The sequence below is a fragment of the Sodiomyces alkalinus genome (assembly GCF_003711515.1).
Source record: "Sodiomyces alkalinus F11 unplaced genomic scaffold SODALscaffold_10, whole genome shotgun sequence".
NCBI classification, from domain to species: Eukaryota; Fungi; Ascomycota; class Sordariomycetes; order Glomerellales; family Plectosphaerellaceae; genus Sodiomyces; species Sodiomyces alkalinus.
The window spans coordinates 632,449-652,493 of NW_021167088.1; the positions used below are offsets into that span (position 1 = coordinate 632,449).

Sequence of the window (20,045 nt, forward strand, 5' to 3'; positions counted from 1 at the left end):
TAGAGGAAAGACCCGAAGACGAGCCGGGCCTAATACGACCGACGTGGCGCGGAAGGGATCAGACGTATCGTATCTGACAGTGGGAGGAACGTGGGCGGCGTGAGCTCCGAGACACAATGTCTATTGTTGGGAGGTGTCGTGGGGATAACGAAGAAGGGAGGCCGGTGTCAATATATAGAGAAAAGGACCGGATGACAAGAACGGGGCGCCCTGACTCGGGCGAGGGAGGCAGGACACACTAAAGTTGAAGTACGGCAGTCTCTCCAAAGAGGGGGAACATGCCTTGAGTCGAGAGGAAAACTGACGATCATATACTGGGGAATATATGAACGGACAGTTGTAGTTGCATGGCAGTGCCAGGTTGCTTGCGGATAAAAATAGGGCAGTTGGACGACGAACAAGTCTCACGAAAACAAAATCAAACAAAAGAAGGAAAAAAGAAACCATGGCAAAATGGACACCAGAGACAGCCCGAGCTGGACTCACGCAGAGAGTAATAGTAGCAACCCAAGTGGAGTTTGATCGTGGAGACTGAGCCTCACAGGAGGGAGCACAAGAGATGGCGCCGAGGCGTGGGACGGGCCCTATCTTGCTTCACGACCCGAATTTCCTGTAAACAGTCACTTTGATGGATGGATCCCTGACGGCGATAACCTACGATACTGACTAGGGAACCCGCTACTTGGGAGCGGCGGTTGTCCTGTGGATGGTGGGGGTAAGTGAAGAATAAAATAAGGCCGCAGATAGGCCGAAGCACAGCGATCACCGATAAATTGAGGATGGGCCGCGTCTCAGAGACCTTGGGGTTACAACTGCGAAGGTCTCTGGATTGTGATCGTGTGCTCGATAGTCTCGTGTAAGTAACAAGATGTCTCGGGCCTGCTTATCGAATTGTCATTAGTAGCGAGCACATGGGCATTGGCATTTATGGGTGGATATGGGTTCAGTTATAGGGAGGGAGGATAAAAGGAAAAAGAAAAAAACAAAAAAGGGAGATAGATGGAACAGACAAATGGAGACAAGGTTATATCCGTACTCCGTACCCGTACACCGAACGGATAAGTGGCAAGGATAAATACCTAGGTACCTTAGGTAATAAGGTACCTAGGTAGCCGGATCAGACTACCTTAAGGTACGTAGGTATCTCCTCGACGGATCGGCACCGAAACATCTACACTAGCCTACCTGTACCGCTAACGTTACCCATTCAGGAGTCTCTTCGACCAAGGCAAGATGATTGCCATCTTGTGTTGTTGTACAGAAACGAAGTCGGTAGAGTAATTACGGCATATATATTCTGTTAGGTGCCGCAGAGGCTTGAACTCCTCGACCGGCCGGCAGTGACCCAGGACATGGAGGGTTGTGGTCTTCCAATCTTGGACAAATTTGAAAAGAAAGGGAACTGCCTTTCGATCAACGCTCATAAGATGCCCTTGAGACGAGGCTTTCGCAGATCAGTCCCCAGAGATCCAATCACATGAAGGAGTCGGCCATGCATAAAGTGCTCGCTGAGCCTGGTTCTATCACGGTTGAACCTCATCACAGGCTCAGAACCCAGCATAAACTATGTGTGGCATGTTTTTATTTTATTTTATTGGTGTTTGTTTTGTCCACTAATCAATCCCACATATGGGCACTGCCCATGCGGTCGCCCGAGTCTCGTCTCCCTTTCGTTCTCAGGGCAAAGCCCAAGACGTACTCAGTAGAGTCCCGACCGCAGGAGGACTACAGCGCGGCGCCCAAAACGTCCGCACTTAGTACAGACGCTTGGGGGGGGACATGGAAGCCTTGATGGTCAGGCTTCCAACGTTCTGCCAGCCCTTCTTCAGCAGCGAGACGAGGTAGTTGATGGCCAACATGATGTTGCCGACGAGCTGCTCCTGGGTCATGCCGACGTTGCCGACAGCGACACCCATGCACAGAACCTTCTTCAGCTGGAACTTGATGGTCGACTTGACCTCGGTGATCTTGTCGTTGAGGTTGTCGCCGTGCGAGACGGGGGTAGGGAACTTGCCGGCTACACACAAAAGACGGTCAGTATTCCATAAAAGCCCGCGGCATCCAAGGAAGAGGGGGTGCCTTGAAAGCTGCCGTCCTAAGGGGGGAAAATAACAAACCCCCCCCCCCCCCCAAAGGATCGGGAAAACGTACCCTTGGAAAGACCGGGACCGAGAAGACGGGGAATCTGTTTGATCAGAGAGTCGGAAGCGACAAAGGCATCGTACTTGCGCGCGAGCTTCTTGATGAGCTTCTTGTTCTTGTTCAGCTTCTTCAGATCGTCGGCAGACATGGCGTCGACGCCGCCGTGCTTGGCACGGTCAATGTCGTGCTGGTCACCCAGAATGCAGATGCTCATGTTGGGGCGGGGCACGATGGGCAGGCGGACGGTGCCGGAGAAACGCTTGTCACGCTGGGGGTCATAGTTCTTGAGGCCGATCTGAAGCTCGACCGACTCGAGGAAGTTGCGCTTCTTGGTCTCGTTCGAGTACTCCAGGAGCTCGCCGACCTGGGTGCGGACGTTGGCAACCGTGATCTCTGTGATGCGCCTGTTAGAAGCCGGGCCACAGATGCTTTACGGGACCCATTGTAACATAACGCGGCCACTCGGAGACTCAAAACTTACTCGACATCTTGATGATATCTCCCAGAAATCTGGTAGCACGGTTTAGGTGTGGATTTTGGGTGAAGAAGTGGATGTGGTGATGAAGTCGTAGGGAGCACAACGAACCGCTGGAAATATAATATGGTGGGGGGTTTCAAGTAGGGTTTTTTTTCTCGCCCGTGGGATAAGTCACGTGAGACTATCCCCACTGGTCCGTTTCTCGACGTTTGTGCTCAAGAACGTCCAAGCCACTGTGAGTTAGGTAATCCAGCAGTATACACCGTCTTACAACCTGGTACTTCGGTACCTTCTCCCAACGCCGCTCTCCACAAGGACTCTCCATGATCGTGGAAATTTGCGCTCAAACTGAGGGCCCTCGATGACCCAGAGCCCCGGCATCTTTATTTCATTGCTGTAGGGTGGACGTCTCCTTGTTTGAATGAAGGACCTCCATCCACCACATATGCCGCGAAGATAATATTTCTACCTTAAAGAACACAATCAAGTTCTTGATAGTATCAACTATCACGGTCCGTCGTCTAAGTGGCAGAGTTTTTATTCTCATCTCAGCCATGGATGAAAACGTCGAGAAACCGGTCTATGAGAGGTTCCGCTATCCCCGAGACCTTGTCAGATGGGTTGAGGGACAACCAGAAGACGCCTCGGTCTCGTCAGTTCCTCCATGACACCTTGCCAGACATGCCCCTGGCCCAGGTAGTCATTCACTCACTAATTACTGTTGAACAGCATTGCCCAGAGCATATTCGATGACCTTTTAGCTAGGTCGTCTAATCTAAAAGAGTCTAAGGGCTCTTCGGCTGGTTCTTCCTGCCAGAAGCTTTGCGGATTTATCGAGAATTGCGCCCAGTCTAAGGTGCTGCCGCTTCAGGCATGGGCTTACTCCCAGGGACCGTGTGTAACGCTCTTCAACTTTTACCTAGAGTGGAATGAGGTCGAGCAGCACAGATCTACGAAGCTTGTCCTAGACATACTTCCGGTTCTCATCAGGAAAAACCCGCATGCGGCGACGGCTACCTCCATCAAAGCTGCCATACTGGATACCTCAATATCCATTGTTGGCCCCAAGTCCGCCAAGCCCCTGGTCAAGTCGTCCTTGAAGGCCCTGGATCAGTTGACTGGGAAATCAATTTTCACTGTCGACGATATTGCAGCGAGCTACCGCCGCGTTCACTCCTCGAACCAATGGGACTCTGAACTCGATCTGTGGAGAGACATAGTGGGCCAACTCTTCATTCGAATGTCTGTTTGGCACATGCGCGCCGCCGCGGGAAAGTTCATCGTGACAGTATATCAAGCATTGCGTCGGGCACCGCCGAGAACTCTCAGGGGTGAGCATGGCGAAGAATTTTCGACGGAGCTATGGTTGCAGTGGCTTCGAGACGCCCTTGCGATGGAACCGTCTCTTCTCGATGGCATGAAGAATTATATCTTTCTGCCCGTTTTCAAAGAGGACCGCGTAGATTCCCTGCGGTTCTTGACACAGTTAAAGCAGATTGACCCTGTCTCTGCAACGACGGAAGGCGATGTTGATCTCCAAGCTTCTCTACGCTTTGCAGCGCTTGAAATCGGCAAGAAAGTGGGCATCGTAGACGAGCCTGGTTTGTCCAACCTCCTTTATTATGCAAATACTTGGTCTTCTATCAGACTGACTCCCTACTAGATGATACCCCTTCAGAGGGAAAAAGGTCGGTTGTCCTAGAGGAGACCATGCTGCGCGGCGTTTTATCTCACCCATCTCCTGAAGTGCGATCTCTCGCATTATCGCTTATCACATCCTCCAACTCCACGACCAGGCCATTTTCTGGCACGTCTTTACTTCTCCTCAAGGCATATCTCCCACATCACTTCTCCGACCCTAGTGCCCGGTTCCGGATGGATCTGCTCAGCAGGGTGAAGGCCATGTATAAACGTGTTCGGGGTGCCATTTCTGTTATCGAGCGGACTATCCAGAAAGCGGATACAAAGGTCTCGAACACGTCTGCACAGGCCGAGAAGCAAAAGGGCGGATTATCTGCCGAGATTACAAAAGCATGGCCCATCGACAGATTACAGCTGTCGTTGACACAACACAAGGACTTCTTGCTCTGGTTTCTCGAATTCTTGAAATCCGAGCTTACACCCACAGCGTCGTATCAGCGCCACAGCTCGATCCTTAGAACGACCCTGCTAGTCATCAAGCTGGAACTGGATGATTTCAAGACATGGGAGACGGACGAGGACGACGTCCCCTTCTTCGCGTCGTTTGATGCCACATGGATCCGTGCAGTCCTAGATCGGGTCATAGATGACTTTGAAGATGTCAGACAAACCGGCACCGATGTTTTGAAGTTGCTCTTTTCAGATACGCGGTTCGATGGTTCTGAGGGCATCTCTGTTGTGATCGGCGACTTCTTGGCGCGAGCACAGGAGCTGTCTACGAGAACCGGCCGGGCTGACCATGCTGATGGCGTGGCAAGGTCCTATGAGCTCCTGTGCAGACTCCGACCAGGACAAAGCGAGCGCCTGGCTGTCGTGTCAGGCCTGGTGGATCAGCTTGAAACCAAACTTTCCCTTGCAGAGCTTGATTTAGGACGAGCTGTCTTGGAAGCACCAACACATGACACTTTTGCCTCTCTCTGGTAAGCCTGGGACCCTGCGGCTTTTATATTGACGTCCCTGCTCATAAAGTGTCCAGTCTCGTGTGGCAAGCTGCGATAGAAACGGAGTCATCCGAAGGCGAGGCCGAAAAGTTGAGGACTCTGCAAGAACGGATTGTGAATTGCTGCCAGCGCGTCTGGACTGTCGTGAGACACGTGCTCTGTGATGATTCCCCGGAGGGTCATCTGCCTCAGGAGCTTGAAGAAGTGGATGGCCTCGACACGAAAGACTTACTCAGCTATAGTTTCCGAGCTATCCATGAGTCCAGGTATGACATGCCCCGGAAGCTTTATATTGTGTCCTGACCCTGACAATCTGTTAGCAATCTTATGCGCGTGATGGTCTTACCCCTGAAACCCAAAGCGGAAGGGTGGAGATTCAGACCTTCAGTGGATGTCTTCGCGGCAGTCGGGTTTCTGACCTTTGAGCAACTGACATACTTGCGACACCGCGGTGCTTTCACGACAGTATCCCTGACGTTTGCAACATGCTGCCAGTTGGTGAAGCATTTGGATTCCATACCAGCCGGACTGTTAGAGAACCAAACTCTGTTGGACGCCTGGTATGAAGTAAGCAACAATCCAACCCGTCTTTTCTCTCTTTTCTGCTCCCCTTTTCTCACAATCATTGCAGGGCAGCCTGAAATGCATTCTCACCCACGCCTCTACGACTCGAAGATCTGCTGGTATCCCTGCCATGCTGACCGGTATCCTTTCGGCAAACGACAAATCTCCGTCATTTGACAAAGTCATAGCAGACTTGGTCCGAATTGCTAGCAAGGGGGCACGAGTTTCGGAGACGGACGGTTCCAATCTGCCACAGGTCCATGCTCTCAACTGCCTGAAGGATATTTTCAAGAGCGCTCAACTAACACAGCTCGGCAAAACTGAGGCACACATCCCCCAGTGCCTCGAACTTGCTGCTGGATGCATGAAGTCAGAAGTGTAAGTTTCAGTTCCCGTTCTCGTTCCCGTTCTCGTTCCCGTTCTCGTTCCCGTTCTCGTTCCCGTTCTCGTTCCCGTTCTCGTTCCTGTTCCTTGTACCCTTCTCAAGGATGTGAGGCGGGACAAGTATGTTGACTGGTCCCGTTTTCTTTTCAGTTGGGCAATCCGCAATAGTGGACTGCTGCTCTTGCGGAGTCTGATCGACAACCTCCTCGGCACCCATGAAAGCAAGTCCATGATGGACGCGGGGTGGGATGGCAAGGCGGCGAAGATCCATTATCTTAGATACCCGGTCCTCCCAGTCGTTCTTCTGCACCTTCTTAAATCGGGGAGGGGCGCGATGGAGCCTAGCACCGGCACCATAGCGGCCGAAGCCGTATTTCCGGCTCTGGACATCATTCGACGAGCCGGTCCTCCCGAGACATCACGGGATGAGCTGTATCATCTCATTTCCGAATATCTTGGGAGTTCCGTTTGGCATGTTCGGGAGATGGCGGCTCGGGCTTTGTGTTCATTTTTCCTCCGCCACGATTGGGTGCAAGCGTTGCGAGGAATCACCAGTGCACCAGGAGAGAGCAGGGCTTCCCCAGCTAACCGGCTCCACGGGGTTCTCCTGACCATCAAATACGTTTTCGACAGATTGACAAATGTCATGCCCGATTTGGCGCGCAGTAAGTTGGCTCTCGCTTGCCCGGAATGTGTTTGGATTCTGCCTGACTGACACTCAACTTCAACTTTCATAAGGAGATGTATCTTGCTTACTAGATCTGCTTATCCAGCTCTACGATGACAACCCTGGTATCTTTCTCCGTTGTCCTGAGATTCATGCCGCTTATGCGGAGATCCTCAACCTTGTGTCCGGGCTCGAGGACGGCGCCCAAGTTTCGACCCTTGACACCGGTAGCTCGGAAAAGCAGCCCGAATTGGGATCCTTGACGAGAAACCCTGTTCGCGGTGCACTTTTGGACAAGCAGCTCGCCGTTCAGAAAGCATACGAATCACGGGAGACAGGAGACGTTGAGCAACTCACCTTGGAAGCGCTCGCCACGGTATCATCGAGTCCGGAGGCAAGTGTCGCTATGCTGGAGGCGATCCCGAGGCTGTATCACGAAGAAATCGACCCCAAGGTTACCGCAAGGCTCTGTCGTCTGTTCATAGCGGTATGCCATGCGACAGATTCCCCAGAGTCACGTGCGGTTGCTATAGAGAACCTTGCCAATATGGTGGACAGTCTCATCCGAAACGGCTCGTTAGATTCCATCCCCTCTGCGCCCGACTTGGAGGAAGTATGGGCTGGCAGCTTCAAACGGCCAATGAATCCCACCTTATCCAACGCTATTCTACGTCTCAGCGGATGCATCATGGCAACAACATTCCTGAGGGGAGAGGACGGTACGCCCCTTGACCTCACTAATTGGAGTGCTATGATCGTAGACGCTGGCCACGAAGATCAGGTACAGGCCAACCACTCTTCCCTTCTTTATCGTCCCTCTTTTGTCTGCCTCCCACTGACTAGAATTTTGCGTTTCTTTCAATAGCCCTTCGACACTCGGTTTGCAGCAGCCCAGTCGCTCAAGTCCTTCTTCGCTGCCCCCTTACCCGTCTCCCCGACCGACCACCAGTCCTACCTCCCCGCTCTCGTAGCCCTCTACGACGCCCTGAATGACGACGACGACGAAGTGCGCGACCTCGCCGCTGCAGCCGCCCGCCCTCTCCTATCCAACGCCAACCTCATCCCCCTCGAAGCCGCAGATCGTCTCCTCTCCCTTTTTGCTTCGTCCTTCGGCCACGTCCCCGCATTCCGTGCACTCGTGGCGAGCCGCATCGCAGGTTCAGTATCAGCAGCAGCAGGAGGAGGCTGGACAAATGTTGCCTCGCCAGACAAGACGGCATCCACCTGGAAGCCGGCTCCCGACCAGCTCGCAGAGGCACTGCACTTCGACGACGCCCTTTTCGCAGAAGAGGAACAGAACCTCTACATCGATGAGGTCTGCGAGTCGCGTCGCTGGACCACTGTCTTCATTTCCCTCCCGCATCCGGCGGATCCGGATGTTGCCGGGATCGATCGCGCCTTGGAGGAATGGACCGTCGCTGGGTTGGCCGCCATCCTGGACCACGCGACGCAACACCGCGACGGAGCGCTGGGTTGGACGTCGCTCCCGGCTGCGTATGCGGTGTGTGCTCGCGTGTTTCTGTCCGCTGTGGCCCTCGTCAAAACCGGTGTCGGCGTGGATGGGACGGGATCCGGTGGCGGTATCGCGGGTCAGCTGGAGACACTGAAGGAGGTCGGTCCCAGACAGGGACTCCACGGGCTGCTCCTCAAACTCTTGGAAGCGTAGCGGCGGTAGTGGCAGGCTAGTCGACTGCATGCATTTCAAGGAAGGGGCTGGGCTGGATCTGGAGTTTTGGGAGGTCGGTCGCAGGTGATGATTTACGACTAAGATAAATAGACGAGAGCATGAGGTATGCGGTCAGGGGGCTACTAGAGGTGGCATTGGCGGTATGAGTGTGCTTCGTATATTGTGAGGTCCCCATAAGATGCCAGGAACCTGTCATATCGTAGCCTTCTGGCTAATAGGGAAGGGGAATGCCATCAATACTGTCTCATTGCTGTTGTCGTTGCTGTCTCTGTCGCTGTCGGTGTCGCTGTGTTGACATAGGTACGTACTTCATAACTGGAGGGGGTGGGGTGGTGGGTTGGTGCCACGTGCTACCAGTAGGCAGTGACTGGAATGTAGAATGTACCTAGGTACGTACCAGAGACGGACGGTCAACGTCATTCCCACCTCCACCTGCTGCTCCTGAAGCTTATTCGAAGGATGGAAAAGCTTCACTCCTTCCTCCTCCCTCCTTTCGTCCTCATTCAACATGCATGCCGCTTTGACCTAAGGGGACGGGCAGCATTGCATTGCACTGCTACCCCCATACTCTTCTACTCTCTTCATACTGCGAATTGCAAAACTATCATTTCTATCAATTGAAGCCGCAGAGCCACACGACATCAAACCCCCTCGAACCTCCTCCCCGGGCCAATGGCCGAGCCGTCGACCGCGGCGCCGGCGCCGCAGAGTGCAAACCATGCGATCCCTATCGCTTTGAATGAAGCCGGTCTCGATTCCCCGACATTCCGAGCCTCTTCCACACACTTTGCAGAGCAGATTGAGGTTGTCGAGCGATGGCTTGAAGACTTCGTCAAATCTACCGCCAAACTAGCTCGCGACATCCTCTCCCTCGAAGAGACCATCAACTCCTATATATCCAAGACATTCCCGCCCGCTGCCGTTGCCGTTTCCGCCGCCGACTCCATCATCGATCATGACTATACACTCGTCGCCCTCCGGAGGGCCAGTGACGGCTCGAGGGAATGGTGGACCCAGGTCATGTCCACCATGAGGAAGCTGGACTCGGTTTCCGCCGAACCCGTCCGCCTGTTCCTATCGGGGGAGATGAAGGCTTTCAAGGAAGTCCGAAAGTCGCTCGAACAGACCCAGAGACATTTCGATCAGACGCTGGCTCGCTACGTCGCGCAGTTCAAGACGAAGGAGCCGTCCGCTCTTCGCGAGGATGCCTTCGCCGTCTTCGAGGCCCGCAAGGCCTACCTCGCCGCGTCCCTGGACTACTGTCAGCTGGCCCCTCAGGTCCGGTCCTCTCTCGACAAGCTCCTCGTTCGGATCAGCGCCGACCTCTGGAACGAGGTGAGGCGCTCGCGCGATGCCGCCACGAGCTCGGCCAGGTGGGGCAACGAAATGGACCGCATCCGCGGCTGGTCCAAAGAGATGGAAGCTACCGAGGGCATATTTAAGAGAGAGCTCCACAGGGCTCGCCGGGACATCTCGCACGGTATGCTGCAGGCTTGGAAGCCTTCGCGCGAACTCGAAGACTACAATTCGTCGACGGTGCCTTTTCTGGGATCCAAGGGCCCCGTCAATCTCCCGACCGAAGACGGAGCCGCCCTAGTTTCGGAGAAGCAGGGCTGGCTTTTCAAACGTAGCGTCTACGGCAAGCCCGCTCGGACGAGCTGGGTGCGACGCTGGTACTACTGCCGCGACGGCATCTTCGGATGGTTGATCCAGGGGGCCGCCCATGGTGTGCTGCAAGGCGACGAAATCGGAGTTCTCCTTTGCAGCGTGAAGCCTGCCTTTTCGGAGGACCGGCGGTTCTGCTTCGAGGTCAAGACCAAGAGCCACACCATCGTCCTGCAGGCCGAGACGCAACAAGAGCTCACCGAGTGGCTCGAGGTCTTTGACGTGGCCAAGAAGCGGGCATTTGAGGCGTCCGTGGATCGAGATAATTCCCCCGGTCTCCCGTCATCGCAGGACCCTGCTTTCAACATCACCCCTGCCCCCGTCCCTGAGCTATCCGCCAAGGCTCTGGACATCCAACAAACATCGGCCGAAGAGCTTGCCATGTCCCTCGATAGGGTCAACACCTTGCCGGTGTACGGTGCGGAAGGTAACCTGGCCATGCGCAGTAGTTTTGACGTGAACGCCGGGACCGGGCCCGGCCCGGGGGGCCGTCGGTCCATCACCGCCTTGGGGAGGGACCTCGGCCGCGACTTGGCTCGTGAAGAGGGTGAGACTGGCCGAGAGCACGCCGCCAGGATCATCCAGAAGCTCGATCTTCACCGCAAGGCCACTTTTGGAGGCGATCACTGGGAGCCCAAGAGCGCAACCGGCTTGTCACCTTCGACCAGTGGCATCTCCGGTCTCGTGTCTGCCGCGAGCTACGGACTACTCGGCTACCCGTCCTCTGGTACGCCCCAAGGCTCTGGCAAGGTAGCCCAGACCGCCACGTTCCCTCCCCTCGAAGTGTACCGGGGAAGCCTGGCGCCGGCCACGTTGGCCAAGGCGCCCATTTCCACTTCCCTGAGCCGGATGGCCGTGTTCGTCACGGGAGACAAGGGCCTGGCCTTGGACGCGTCCAGTCACATGCCGGCTTCCGTCATGGCCAACTACTGGGGCAGCAATCCATGGGGGATGCTGTATGGCACAGATCACGGTAGTAGTACGCCACGTACGCCAGCCCAACTCGAAGAGAACCCGATGGGCATGATCGTGACTGAGGTGGGGACGCCCGAGGAGCTGGAGCAACAGCAACAGCAGCAGCAGCAGCAGCAGCAGCTTCGCAAACCTAGCACCCATCGTAAGACAGTCAGCGTCGACGCCAAGGCGACACAACGAAAAATCCAGCCCAGACAGCAGATCGAGTCGTTCCCGCCGGGTTACCCCAGCGACCTCAAGGCCCAGCACCCTAATTTCAGGCTGCTCTTCCCCAAAGTACTGCTCGACGACAAACTCGTGCTCGTGTTCAGTGCCGCCTGGATCAGCTCTAGCGCGGATTCCAGCAGCCACGGGGAGTTCGCCGGTAACGGCCGCATTTTCGCGACGCCCGACAACATGTACTTCTACGGCCACCAGCTGGGCGTTGTCGTGACGTACACCGTAAGCTTGGACGTCATCGCCGGGGTCACAGCAGCACCAGGACGGGACTGCGACTCGATTATTCTGCATCTGAAGAGCGGCGTCTCGAACGAGACGGGCTACGACAGCATCACGATCAAAGTATTCCTGGAGAACCTCGCTCTCCTCCATGCCCGCTTGAACCTGTTGGTGGACGACCTTCAAGCCGAAGAGCCCATGACCCTGGACGAGCTTGTGACGGCTTTGACCCATCTCGAGCATGAAGACAACGTACTGCGGAGCCCCAGCGCCGCTAGCTGGGAAGAAACGTCGCCTAACAGCCCCGTTGACAACGGCGGGGTCGTTGGCGCAAAGCGTCCGACGCGGCCGCATGCGGTCGGCCCCAGGCTACACGTAGGGCGTCATAACCTTCGGCCGTCGCGCAAGTTCCAGCTGCCGACCCACCCAGTGGTGTTCGAACCGGACGACATGAAGCGCAAAGTGGCGGAACGGAATTTCGAGATGAGCGCCAAGGCATGCTTTCACGTGCTGTTTGGGGACAAGAGCTTCGTGTTCCCCAAACTGTACTTCGAACGGCGAGCCCAGCGGGTTGTGCAGGGCCCGTGGACGACGGGGGAGCACGGGCGTATGCGGCGTGAGTTCAAGTTTCGGGTCGACTACACGGACATGCTCGGGCGGCCCAAGTCGGCGGACGTGGTGGACTACCAGACGATCGAGGTGTTCGAGGACCACGTGACATACGTGGTGACGCACGTCAAGACGGCGTGGCACCTCCCGCACTCGCAACACTTGAAGCTGGTGGTCAAGGTGGTGGTGACGCACGTGGCCAAGTCCAAGTGCAAGCTGGCCATCTACACGCGGGTGGACTGGGCGAAGACCCCGGCGCTCTCGTGGCGGTTGGTGGAGCGGCAGGCGCTGGACGACGCTAGGGGCGACGCGGAGGAGCTGGCCGAGCTGGCGACGGACCAGGTGCGAAAGCTGGGGCCGCACAGCCGGACGAAGCGGGCGATCCAGGTGTACGGGCACATCGGGCAGCAGAAACAGGTGCTGGTGTTCACGCCGGCGGAGTCGGAGGCGGCGGCGGCGGCGACGGCGACGGCGAAGGGGCAGGTGATCAGGCCGCGGACGCTGACGGCGATGCTGCTGGAGACGGCGCGGTCGTTCGGGGAGAGCGCGGTGACGTCGGTCATTCTGTGGTCGTTCGCGGCGCTGAAGAAGGCGTTCACGGTGCTGACGGCGCACCGGCTCCTGTTCCTGCTGCTGGGCCTTAGCGTCACGACGAACCTGCTCTGGGCGTCCAGGGAGGCGTCGACGTGGTGGTCGGAGAGGCGGACGGCGCAGTTCATGAACCGCATCGGCGTGGGGCCGAATACGGTGATGAGCAGGGCCATCTACCTGGCTGACCTTCCCGAGGCGACGGGGGCTACGGCGTCCCTGAATCATTCGGGGGATAGTGCATGGTGAGTCTACGTAATCCTTCCGAAGGTCAAGCATTGGAAGGACGTGGGACTTTTTTGTTTCTTTTTCTTTTTTTTTTCTTTTCGACCCTTATTTGTTTGCGTTGCTTTCGTCGTTCAAGCTAACCCATTGCGATTATCTACAGCTACGCCGCGTTCCAGCAGTTAACCAATGCAACGGACATGGATGCGCCGTACGAGAACGTCAGGTCATCATTCTCCTCGGACTGGGGTCAAGCAGCGGCACAGCGCATCCGACAGACACGACAGCGACTGGGGTCGTACCGACACGACCTCGTGGTGGCAATGCGGGTGGTCAACAGCATCGAGCGGGAGATGATCGAGTCGGAGTGGGAGGTCTGGTTGACGGACGAGACGGCGCGGTGCGATCAGCTCAAGATGGTGTTGGACCGTGACGAGGGGGGCAAAGGTGGGGATCAGGCGAAGGCGAAGTACAAGGACAAGGATAAGGACAGGGCCAAGACGACAGGGGCGCATCAAGAGCAGGACCAGAAGGTGATGCTTCCGGGGATGGATTGGAGTGAGGACCAGAACGAAAGCGAGAGGAGGGCAGTGTTGCGGGGGTGGCACGAGAGTTACTGTGGGAGTTGTAAGCGGGAACAGCTGCGGGCGAAGGAGGCGAGGGGCCCCATGGGATTATAGGAGAGGGGGGAACCAGTCAGTCCCTCGTAAAGTATGAGCGGGTGGTGTAGAATAGGTGTGTAAGACAGCAGAAGCGCCCGAGAAGAAATATATGTGAATTAGTTACTTCGCAATGTCCACTCGCTCCGCTGTGAGCTGGGTCGGCACCGAGTCCCGTACTCCCGGATCCGGGATCCACCGGCCCCGTAGAATCATTTGGGGGTTGGACACCCCACCCACTTTTGGCGTGCTGTCTCCTACATGGTCTTCGTTCAGCACCTGACAAATCAATAAATATGGCAGAGTGCCAGAGTGGTTAATGGGTATGACTAGAAATCATATGGCTTCGGCCTCACAGGTTCGAATCCTGTCTCTGTCGGACTATTATTTTTGTCGTTCTATTCCTCGAATTGCCTAATTTCAACATAATATTCTTCCTTTTTCTTCTTTTTTTTTTGTTGAAATGTATCTGGATACTCTTGGAATTTGAATGCGTCCATGATCATTTTTTACTTTTCTACTCCTCATTATTACCTTCGCTGTACGAACTTGGTACCTTTGCTTCGATTCGCGATTTCGTCTCAAAGTCATCACGACTTGGGAATAGTGACGTCAACCCGCAGCATCTGGGGAGGTCCAAAAGGTATCTTATTACGTACCCGTCGTCACACGAACTACCTAGGTACTTACAGGCAGACGTTCATGGTGTACAGTTTCCCAGAGCGACGGTCACCCCTGACGAAGGAATGCCCTCATGTATACTTGCATCGGGAATTAGCGACTTGGCTTACCTCTTGACGCCGCTGGCACTGTCGTTACCCGTATGACGGAACCAAACAGCAAGATCCAGAAGGAAGAACCCCAACTCCAAATTCCCTAACAACCATCGACAAGACATCAAAAAACGAGAACATCACGAACTTCCTTTTGCTCTTCTTCCCTTTACTACCCACCTAGCTCTCGTCCTTTTTTTTTCTTCTTATCTTTTTCCTTTCAACCTCTTTGGCGACTTTTCGTCTCACATCTCTCTGCCACTTCTCCTATTGTAATTCGCGACCCTACAGGCTATGAGTGTGCCGTTCCGGCCACCACATACAATACCGACGCATCTCACATAAATCCGACAGCCCTTCAAGGACACTAAACGACCGACCATAATCTGCATTCCTGCGGGCGTACCGCCATGCCCCCACATCATGAACCTCTTAACTCACTGGGTCCGGCAGACTGGACCACCGTCTCCCCAGAGGAGCTGCCTGACCTGATCACCGAGACCTTCGCAGACGCCCAGACAATCATCGACTCTCTCCCGGTGCCTTCAACCCTCCAGAAGGCCACCAAGTCAACCTCAAGTAGTCGCCGCGCCCGCTCCCATACCGACCCCCCGACCCCGTCGACCGCGATCAACCGTTCGCTTTCGCCCCGCCAGTCCGGTGCCTCCCTTAAGCTGGTGCAGGACCTGATGAAGGAGTGGAAGGCAGTCAAGATCAACTCGCGCGAGAACCCCCTCTCTATCAATGTCTACAAGCTTGCTGCCAAGGACGGCCGGGGCGCCTGGTTTGCTCGCCGCAGCGTTCACGACGGTCTGTCCTTCGAGAAATGGAAGCTGGGTCTTGAGAGGGAGTTTGCCGAATCTATGAAGGTTCAGGATGGCCCTGGTGCTGGTTGCATTCGGGGCATCGGCGCCGACAAGAGGGTCGAGCATCACCTTTTGGAGGATGTTGGTAAGGCCGAAGGTATGGTATTCCCTTTCTCATTGTCTCTTGTATTATTTCCCCAAACAAGTTGCTCCAAAGTTTCTTCTGGTTGCACCTCTCGTACAGTCCTGCTAACAAAATCGTGTTTTCAGTCTTTCAGTTGTCAGCTCAATTTCCCGGTCCGACCACACCGCGAGACTTCGTCACCCTCGTCCTGACCGGCGAGGCGTCTCACCACCCACCAACTTCCCCTTCATCTATGGGATCTAGTCGGCCGCTGCGATCTTTCATGGTCGTGTCAAAACCGTGTCACCACCCAGAGTGTCCCCCACGCGAAGGTTATATCCGTGGTCAGTACGAATCAGTCGAAATCATTCGCGAGATCCCCTCCGACAAGCCGGCAGTTCGCAGATCAAAGTCGTCTATCGATCTCGGCACGGACAAGGACAGGCGCCAGTCCATCGCCGAGGACATGGGGAAACAAGCCGTCCTTCGAGCAGCTCAACGCACGGCCGAACCCCAGAAGGATGATGACGGCCTCAACCGAGGCGAATCTGCGGCCTCCACGGGCGACAGCCATGCACGAGGTGACGCCGTACATGGTCCAGGCGGTGCTGCAAGCGACGGGGATGAGTCTCCCACGACTATCGAGTGGCTCATGATCACCCGGAGCGACCCCGGAGGCACCGTGCCCCGGTTCATGGTCGAAAGAGGAACTCCTGGTGGAATCGTTTCCGATGCCAGCAAGTTCCTCAAGTGGCTCACTTCCAAGTCTGCGCGAGAATTCGCTTCCGGTCCAGAGCACGAGCATGCCGGATCGGACCGCGCCAAAGCGGACGCTCTGCACGCCGAGGAGACGGAGTCTCGTGCTCAGAAAATCGCTTTGGAGCCCACGTCCAATCTCGTTCCGGACGACGACGACAATGGCGACAGCGGAAAGCCAAGGCGATCGTTTGAACGGCAGGGGTCGCATGGATCGGAGGATTCTGACGCCGCTGCCAGCAGTAACGGCCTCTACGGGATCCTTTTGGGGGCCTTTGGGATGGCCAGCTCGGTCGTCGCTAGCAAACTTCCAAACAACCTGCCGGGGTTCTTTCAGAATGGAAACAATGCGAGCAGTGAGACGATACCCGAGGAAGAAAACGACTCCACGGATGACCAGAGCGACGCTTCCTCTCTGAGGTCCTTCACATCCGCAGTCGAACCTCCGCAATCAGACCGCATCGACAACAGCAACGCCGACGGCAGCAGTGTCGGAGCCGGGGCCACCGCTGACCGGCATGGTTGCGATGATGCCAATTCAATCCAGTCCAATTCGAACGAGTCTAGCCCCAGCACCACCAGCAAGCCCCTCACGCAGGCCAACACGCAGTACGAGAAGGACCTCCGCAAGCTCGGAGACCGCCGCAATAAGGTGAACGACAAACTGGCGCGGCTGCAGAGCCGTATCGCGACCAAGCGGGACGAGGACGCCCAAAAGGACGCCAGCGCCCTCTCCAAGCTGCGCGGGAAGCACGAGCGCGAGATGGCCAAGCAAGAGGAGAAGTACCAACGCGAGCTCCGCCGGCTCGAGGAGAAGCGGCAGAGCGAAGAGCGCAAAGCGGAACAGCGTCGCCGGAAGCAGGCCGAGCGGGAAGAAAAGGCCAACATCGGTCTCGAGCTCCAGCGCGTCCGCGCCGAGCGGGATATCGCGCTGAAGCAGGTCGAGGCGCTCAAAGCCCAGGTTGGCGAGCTGCAGACTCAGAATACGCGCCTCGTGGCAGAGATGGGGAGAAGGGATGGGGCGTCATCTCCTACCGTGCAGAAGGGGCCGTCAGGGTCCGCGGCCGGAAGCCAACTCGCAGAGGAGCAGCAGCCGATACAGGGCGTCCAGAGAGAGGGCCGTGACGTCTCTGTAGGATAAAGTCGCGAAGCCAGCTGTGGATGACGATCGGGCTGCCGAGGGGCCGGGCTGGAATGGAACCTAATCATTAGCGTACGTGTATGGGATCCTTTACCAAGACGAGCGATGAAGATTGTATGACCCATCATGAATAGATAGATATGCTTAGAAGGCTAGGGGGTGAGGGGTGAGGGGCGGGGGAGAGCATGTATGTATGATAACAGGTCGTCCTGAATGTTTGACAAGACTTTGGACGAGAGCCTCGGGCGTGAACGATGTTTGCATCAATCTTCTTCTTTTTGAAAGCACGGTTTCGCATTCTACTTTGCATCCACGTTTAAAGGTAGCTCAACTAATGTAGACGAACGTTTCCATTTCCTTTCCCTTCTGATTCGGGCAGAATACTCCGTAGAGAGACAGCACTCTTGGGGCGCGCCGGGGGGGGGGGGGGGGTTCGACGAAATATCTCGAGGCTTTCCTTTCCGTATCTGGGTAAGTCGGCCGAAGCCGAATCACATTACCTTGCGTCGGCATATGCGGGCTTTGGAACACTGTAGGTATCCCATCCGTAGGGTGAGCGACAACTGACTACGTCATTGCGATTGCAAATGCGATGTTTCGTTTCAGCTGGGCATGGTTGTGGAGGTACCGAGTGGCTCCTTTTTTTTCCTTTTTTCCTTTTTTCCTTTTTTTTTTTTCTTTCTTTTTTTTTTCGTCTTGTCTGGTGTCTCTGGAGGGATCCCAAAGCTTCAGGTTGCGAATAATTCTCAATGTACACGTGTATCTGCGCGGCACGAAATGTTCGGGTGAAGCCGCGTGGCTAAGTGCGCTAAAGGTTGACTGCGCCACGCGCCAGAGACGGTTTTAGGGTGCGCTTCTCCCTATTTGGATGTACACGCGAATGTACAACCTTCGTACCTCTTGGATCTTCACAACAATTCCCATTTATTTGCTCCATGTCAGGCTTGTCCATTTTACTACTACCACTGCGCCGTCACCGCCAGTCCCATCTGAACATCGGCGCTGCCGCCACTTGTGTCCGCCGCGTTGAGACCGCCATTCGCTCACTGGACAGCGGCCTGCCTTTATGGGAAGAATGTATCGGCCCTTCGCGCCGGTTAGACCTGGTTGGATGTCATTTTCACGGAACAGATCTGCGACCTGGCCTCCAAGCATGAACTTCCAAGACACGCAGAGGTAAGAGGTCCACAGACAAGGTCTGTACGGGGAGACCTCAGAGCACGGCACTTGAGCTAGCTCTTGGCTGTTTTGTTCTTTTGAGTACCTTACCTTATTCCGGTGAGCGGCGGCCAAGAAATGGAGACCCCTCGCTCATGTGACTGGAAGCCAACCGGCCTCGTGACAACGCGCCAGATACGTACGGACGGCTGACGATCAATTTGGAGGTCACGAGGACAGTGTATGGAAGATATTGCTTCGTACTCCGTTCTTCGCACACTCTTCCATGGCGGCAACGTTGGGAATTTGCTTGGCAATTAACACCGAGGGTTTTGCCGATTAGCGAGAAGCTCCACCGATTCAGCCGGGCAACACTTGACCGTGGGACGACCGCGCATTGCACCAAGCGGCTAGAAGCGCAAAAGGTTTCGACGGTAGTACGTTGTACAGAGTATCGCAACTTGCAGCGTACTCGTACCTGTGCTGACATCGTAGTACGTTCACACACCCTCCCAACTTTCAGCCGACTCCGCGCATGAAGCCAGTTGGTCCGGCGGCTTCTTTCAGTTCTCGTGTTTCCTTCTTCCCGCGGCGAGTTCTATTCTCACCCTATACCCGCACTCACGCCCACGGCTTTGTCAGGGAAGATTAACCCAGCCGGACGGTTCCTACAAAGTTGAATCTGTGTCACCCCCGTACATTTTTCCACACATCAACGACGAACGTGGGAAGACGAAGGTGGATACCCACGGTCCTGGCTCACGACCGAAGACTGACGCGTTCTTTTCTTCCAACGCCCGTTTCCATGGCCCCAGTTTCACTTGTCCCGAGTCTTGGCCAATATGCACTCTGCACTCTGCTTCCGCCTTTCATGGACGGCGATGTTGCCCATCATCGTGTCTTTGAACGGGTCTTCCTGAGTGGCTGGATCGATTTGATAATCTCTTGTCCTCGCCGAGACATATGGGGGGGAGTAAAACAAAAAACAAAGAGATTGTCACCACTAGCTCCCGGTTAGCTTCTGCGGGACGAAGCGTCTCCACGACTCGGACGAGCAAGCTCACGACGGTTGCGCCCCTTTTTCATCCCTCTCATGCCCCTGTCATCATCTCACGGTCTTTCCGTCTCATCGGCCTCCTCTCACTCACCTCCGTCTGCCTGCTACTTGAGTTTGGGAGAATCTAACTGGTCTTTATTCCTTCCGTTTTCTTCTCATTTTAAGCCAATTAGAGGTTATTCTTTATACTCAGCTCCACCAGGTGGAATGGAAATGGACCAGGGGCCTATTCTGGACCACTTGTCTTCAACCAATCAAGGCCCAGAAGTGCGTCTTCACCAGACACACCTCACTTGGTCGTCCGCCGCTAGCGAGAACGTCAACCCAACAAGAAGCCATCTACAGGCTCTCGTTGCTCGACGCCCCTTTGGTCCTATCCGTCCACCCTCCATCCTTTATTCGATAATGACACTTTTCTGTTCCCAGCAGCTATGCGAGGGTCAGGGGTTGAGTGAGGGAAGGAGACCCGTTTGAAACTTCATCTACACGGATATTCTGCTAGCGCCG

At 55.5% G+C, this 20,045-nt stretch overlaps 5 protein-coding genes and 1 non-coding gene across 6 annotated transcripts; 5 read left to right on the top strand and 1 right to left on the bottom strand.

The window, feature by feature from the left end:
- Positions 1–445: 445 nt before the first annotated feature.
- SODALDRAFT_320349 (hypothetical protein) lies at positions 446–1,481 on the top strand (the record flags this gene model as incomplete). Its single annotated transcript, XM_028609525.1, has 5 exons — positions 446–493; positions 671–715; positions 796–856; positions 1,113–1,132; positions 1,305–1,481. 5 exons carry the CDS (start codon positions 446–448, stop codon positions 1,479–1,481), a joined length of 351 nt encoding a protein of 116 aa, XP_028463661.1.
- On the bottom strand, positions 1,273–2,945 carry SODALDRAFT_352735 (60S ribosomal protein L10a; the record flags this gene model as incomplete). Its single annotated transcript, XM_028613606.1, has 4 exons — positions 1,273–2,017; positions 2,152–2,546; positions 2,624–2,652; positions 2,892–2,945. The coding sequence occupies 4 exons, from the start codon at positions 2,943–2,945 to the stop codon at positions 1,755–1,757; spliced, it is 741 nt and encodes a 246-aa protein (XP_028463662.1). The 3' UTR covers positions 1,273–1,754.
- A 41-nt stretch (positions 2,946–2,986) lies between these two features.
- On the top strand, positions 2,987–8,808 carry SODALDRAFT_328242 (HEAT repeat protein). The gene is made up of 9 exons (XM_028610640.1): positions 2,987–3,272; positions 3,350–4,221; positions 4,284–5,241; positions 5,298–5,528; positions 5,583–5,829; positions 5,894–6,204; positions 6,361–6,875; positions 6,949–7,658; positions 7,743–8,808. The coding sequence occupies exons 1-9, from the start codon at positions 3,175–3,177 to the stop codon at positions 8,541–8,543; spliced, it is 4,743 nt and encodes a 1,580-aa protein (XP_028463663.1). The 5' UTR covers positions 2,987–3,174; the 3' UTR covers positions 8,544–8,808.
- Positions 8,809–9,031: 223 nt separating this feature from the next.
- On the top strand, positions 9,032–13,789 carry SODALDRAFT_328244 (hypothetical protein). The gene is made up of 2 exons (XM_028610641.1): positions 9,032–13,084; positions 13,228–13,789. Exons 1-2 carry the CDS (start codon positions 9,237–9,239, stop codon positions 13,742–13,744), a joined length of 4,365 nt encoding a protein of 1,454 aa, XP_028463664.1. The 5' UTR covers positions 9,032–9,236; the 3' UTR covers positions 13,745–13,789.
- Positions 13,790–14,021: 232 nt separating this feature from the next.
- SODALDRAFT_t174 lies at positions 14,022–14,102 on the top strand. Its single transcript has one exon. It is a non-coding gene; the product is annotated as a tRNA-Ser (tRNA).
- Positions 14,103–14,629: 527 nt separating this feature from the next.
- SODALDRAFT_352738 (hypothetical protein) lies at positions 14,630–17,481 on the top strand. Its single transcript, XM_028613607.1, has 2 exons — positions 14,630–15,459; positions 15,573–17,481. The coding sequence occupies exons 1-2, from the start codon at positions 14,907–14,909 to the stop codon at positions 17,321–17,323; spliced, it is 2,304 nt and encodes a 767-aa protein (XP_028463665.1). The 5' UTR covers positions 14,630–14,906; the 3' UTR covers positions 17,324–17,481.
- Positions 17,482–20,045: the final 2,564 nt, after the last annotated feature.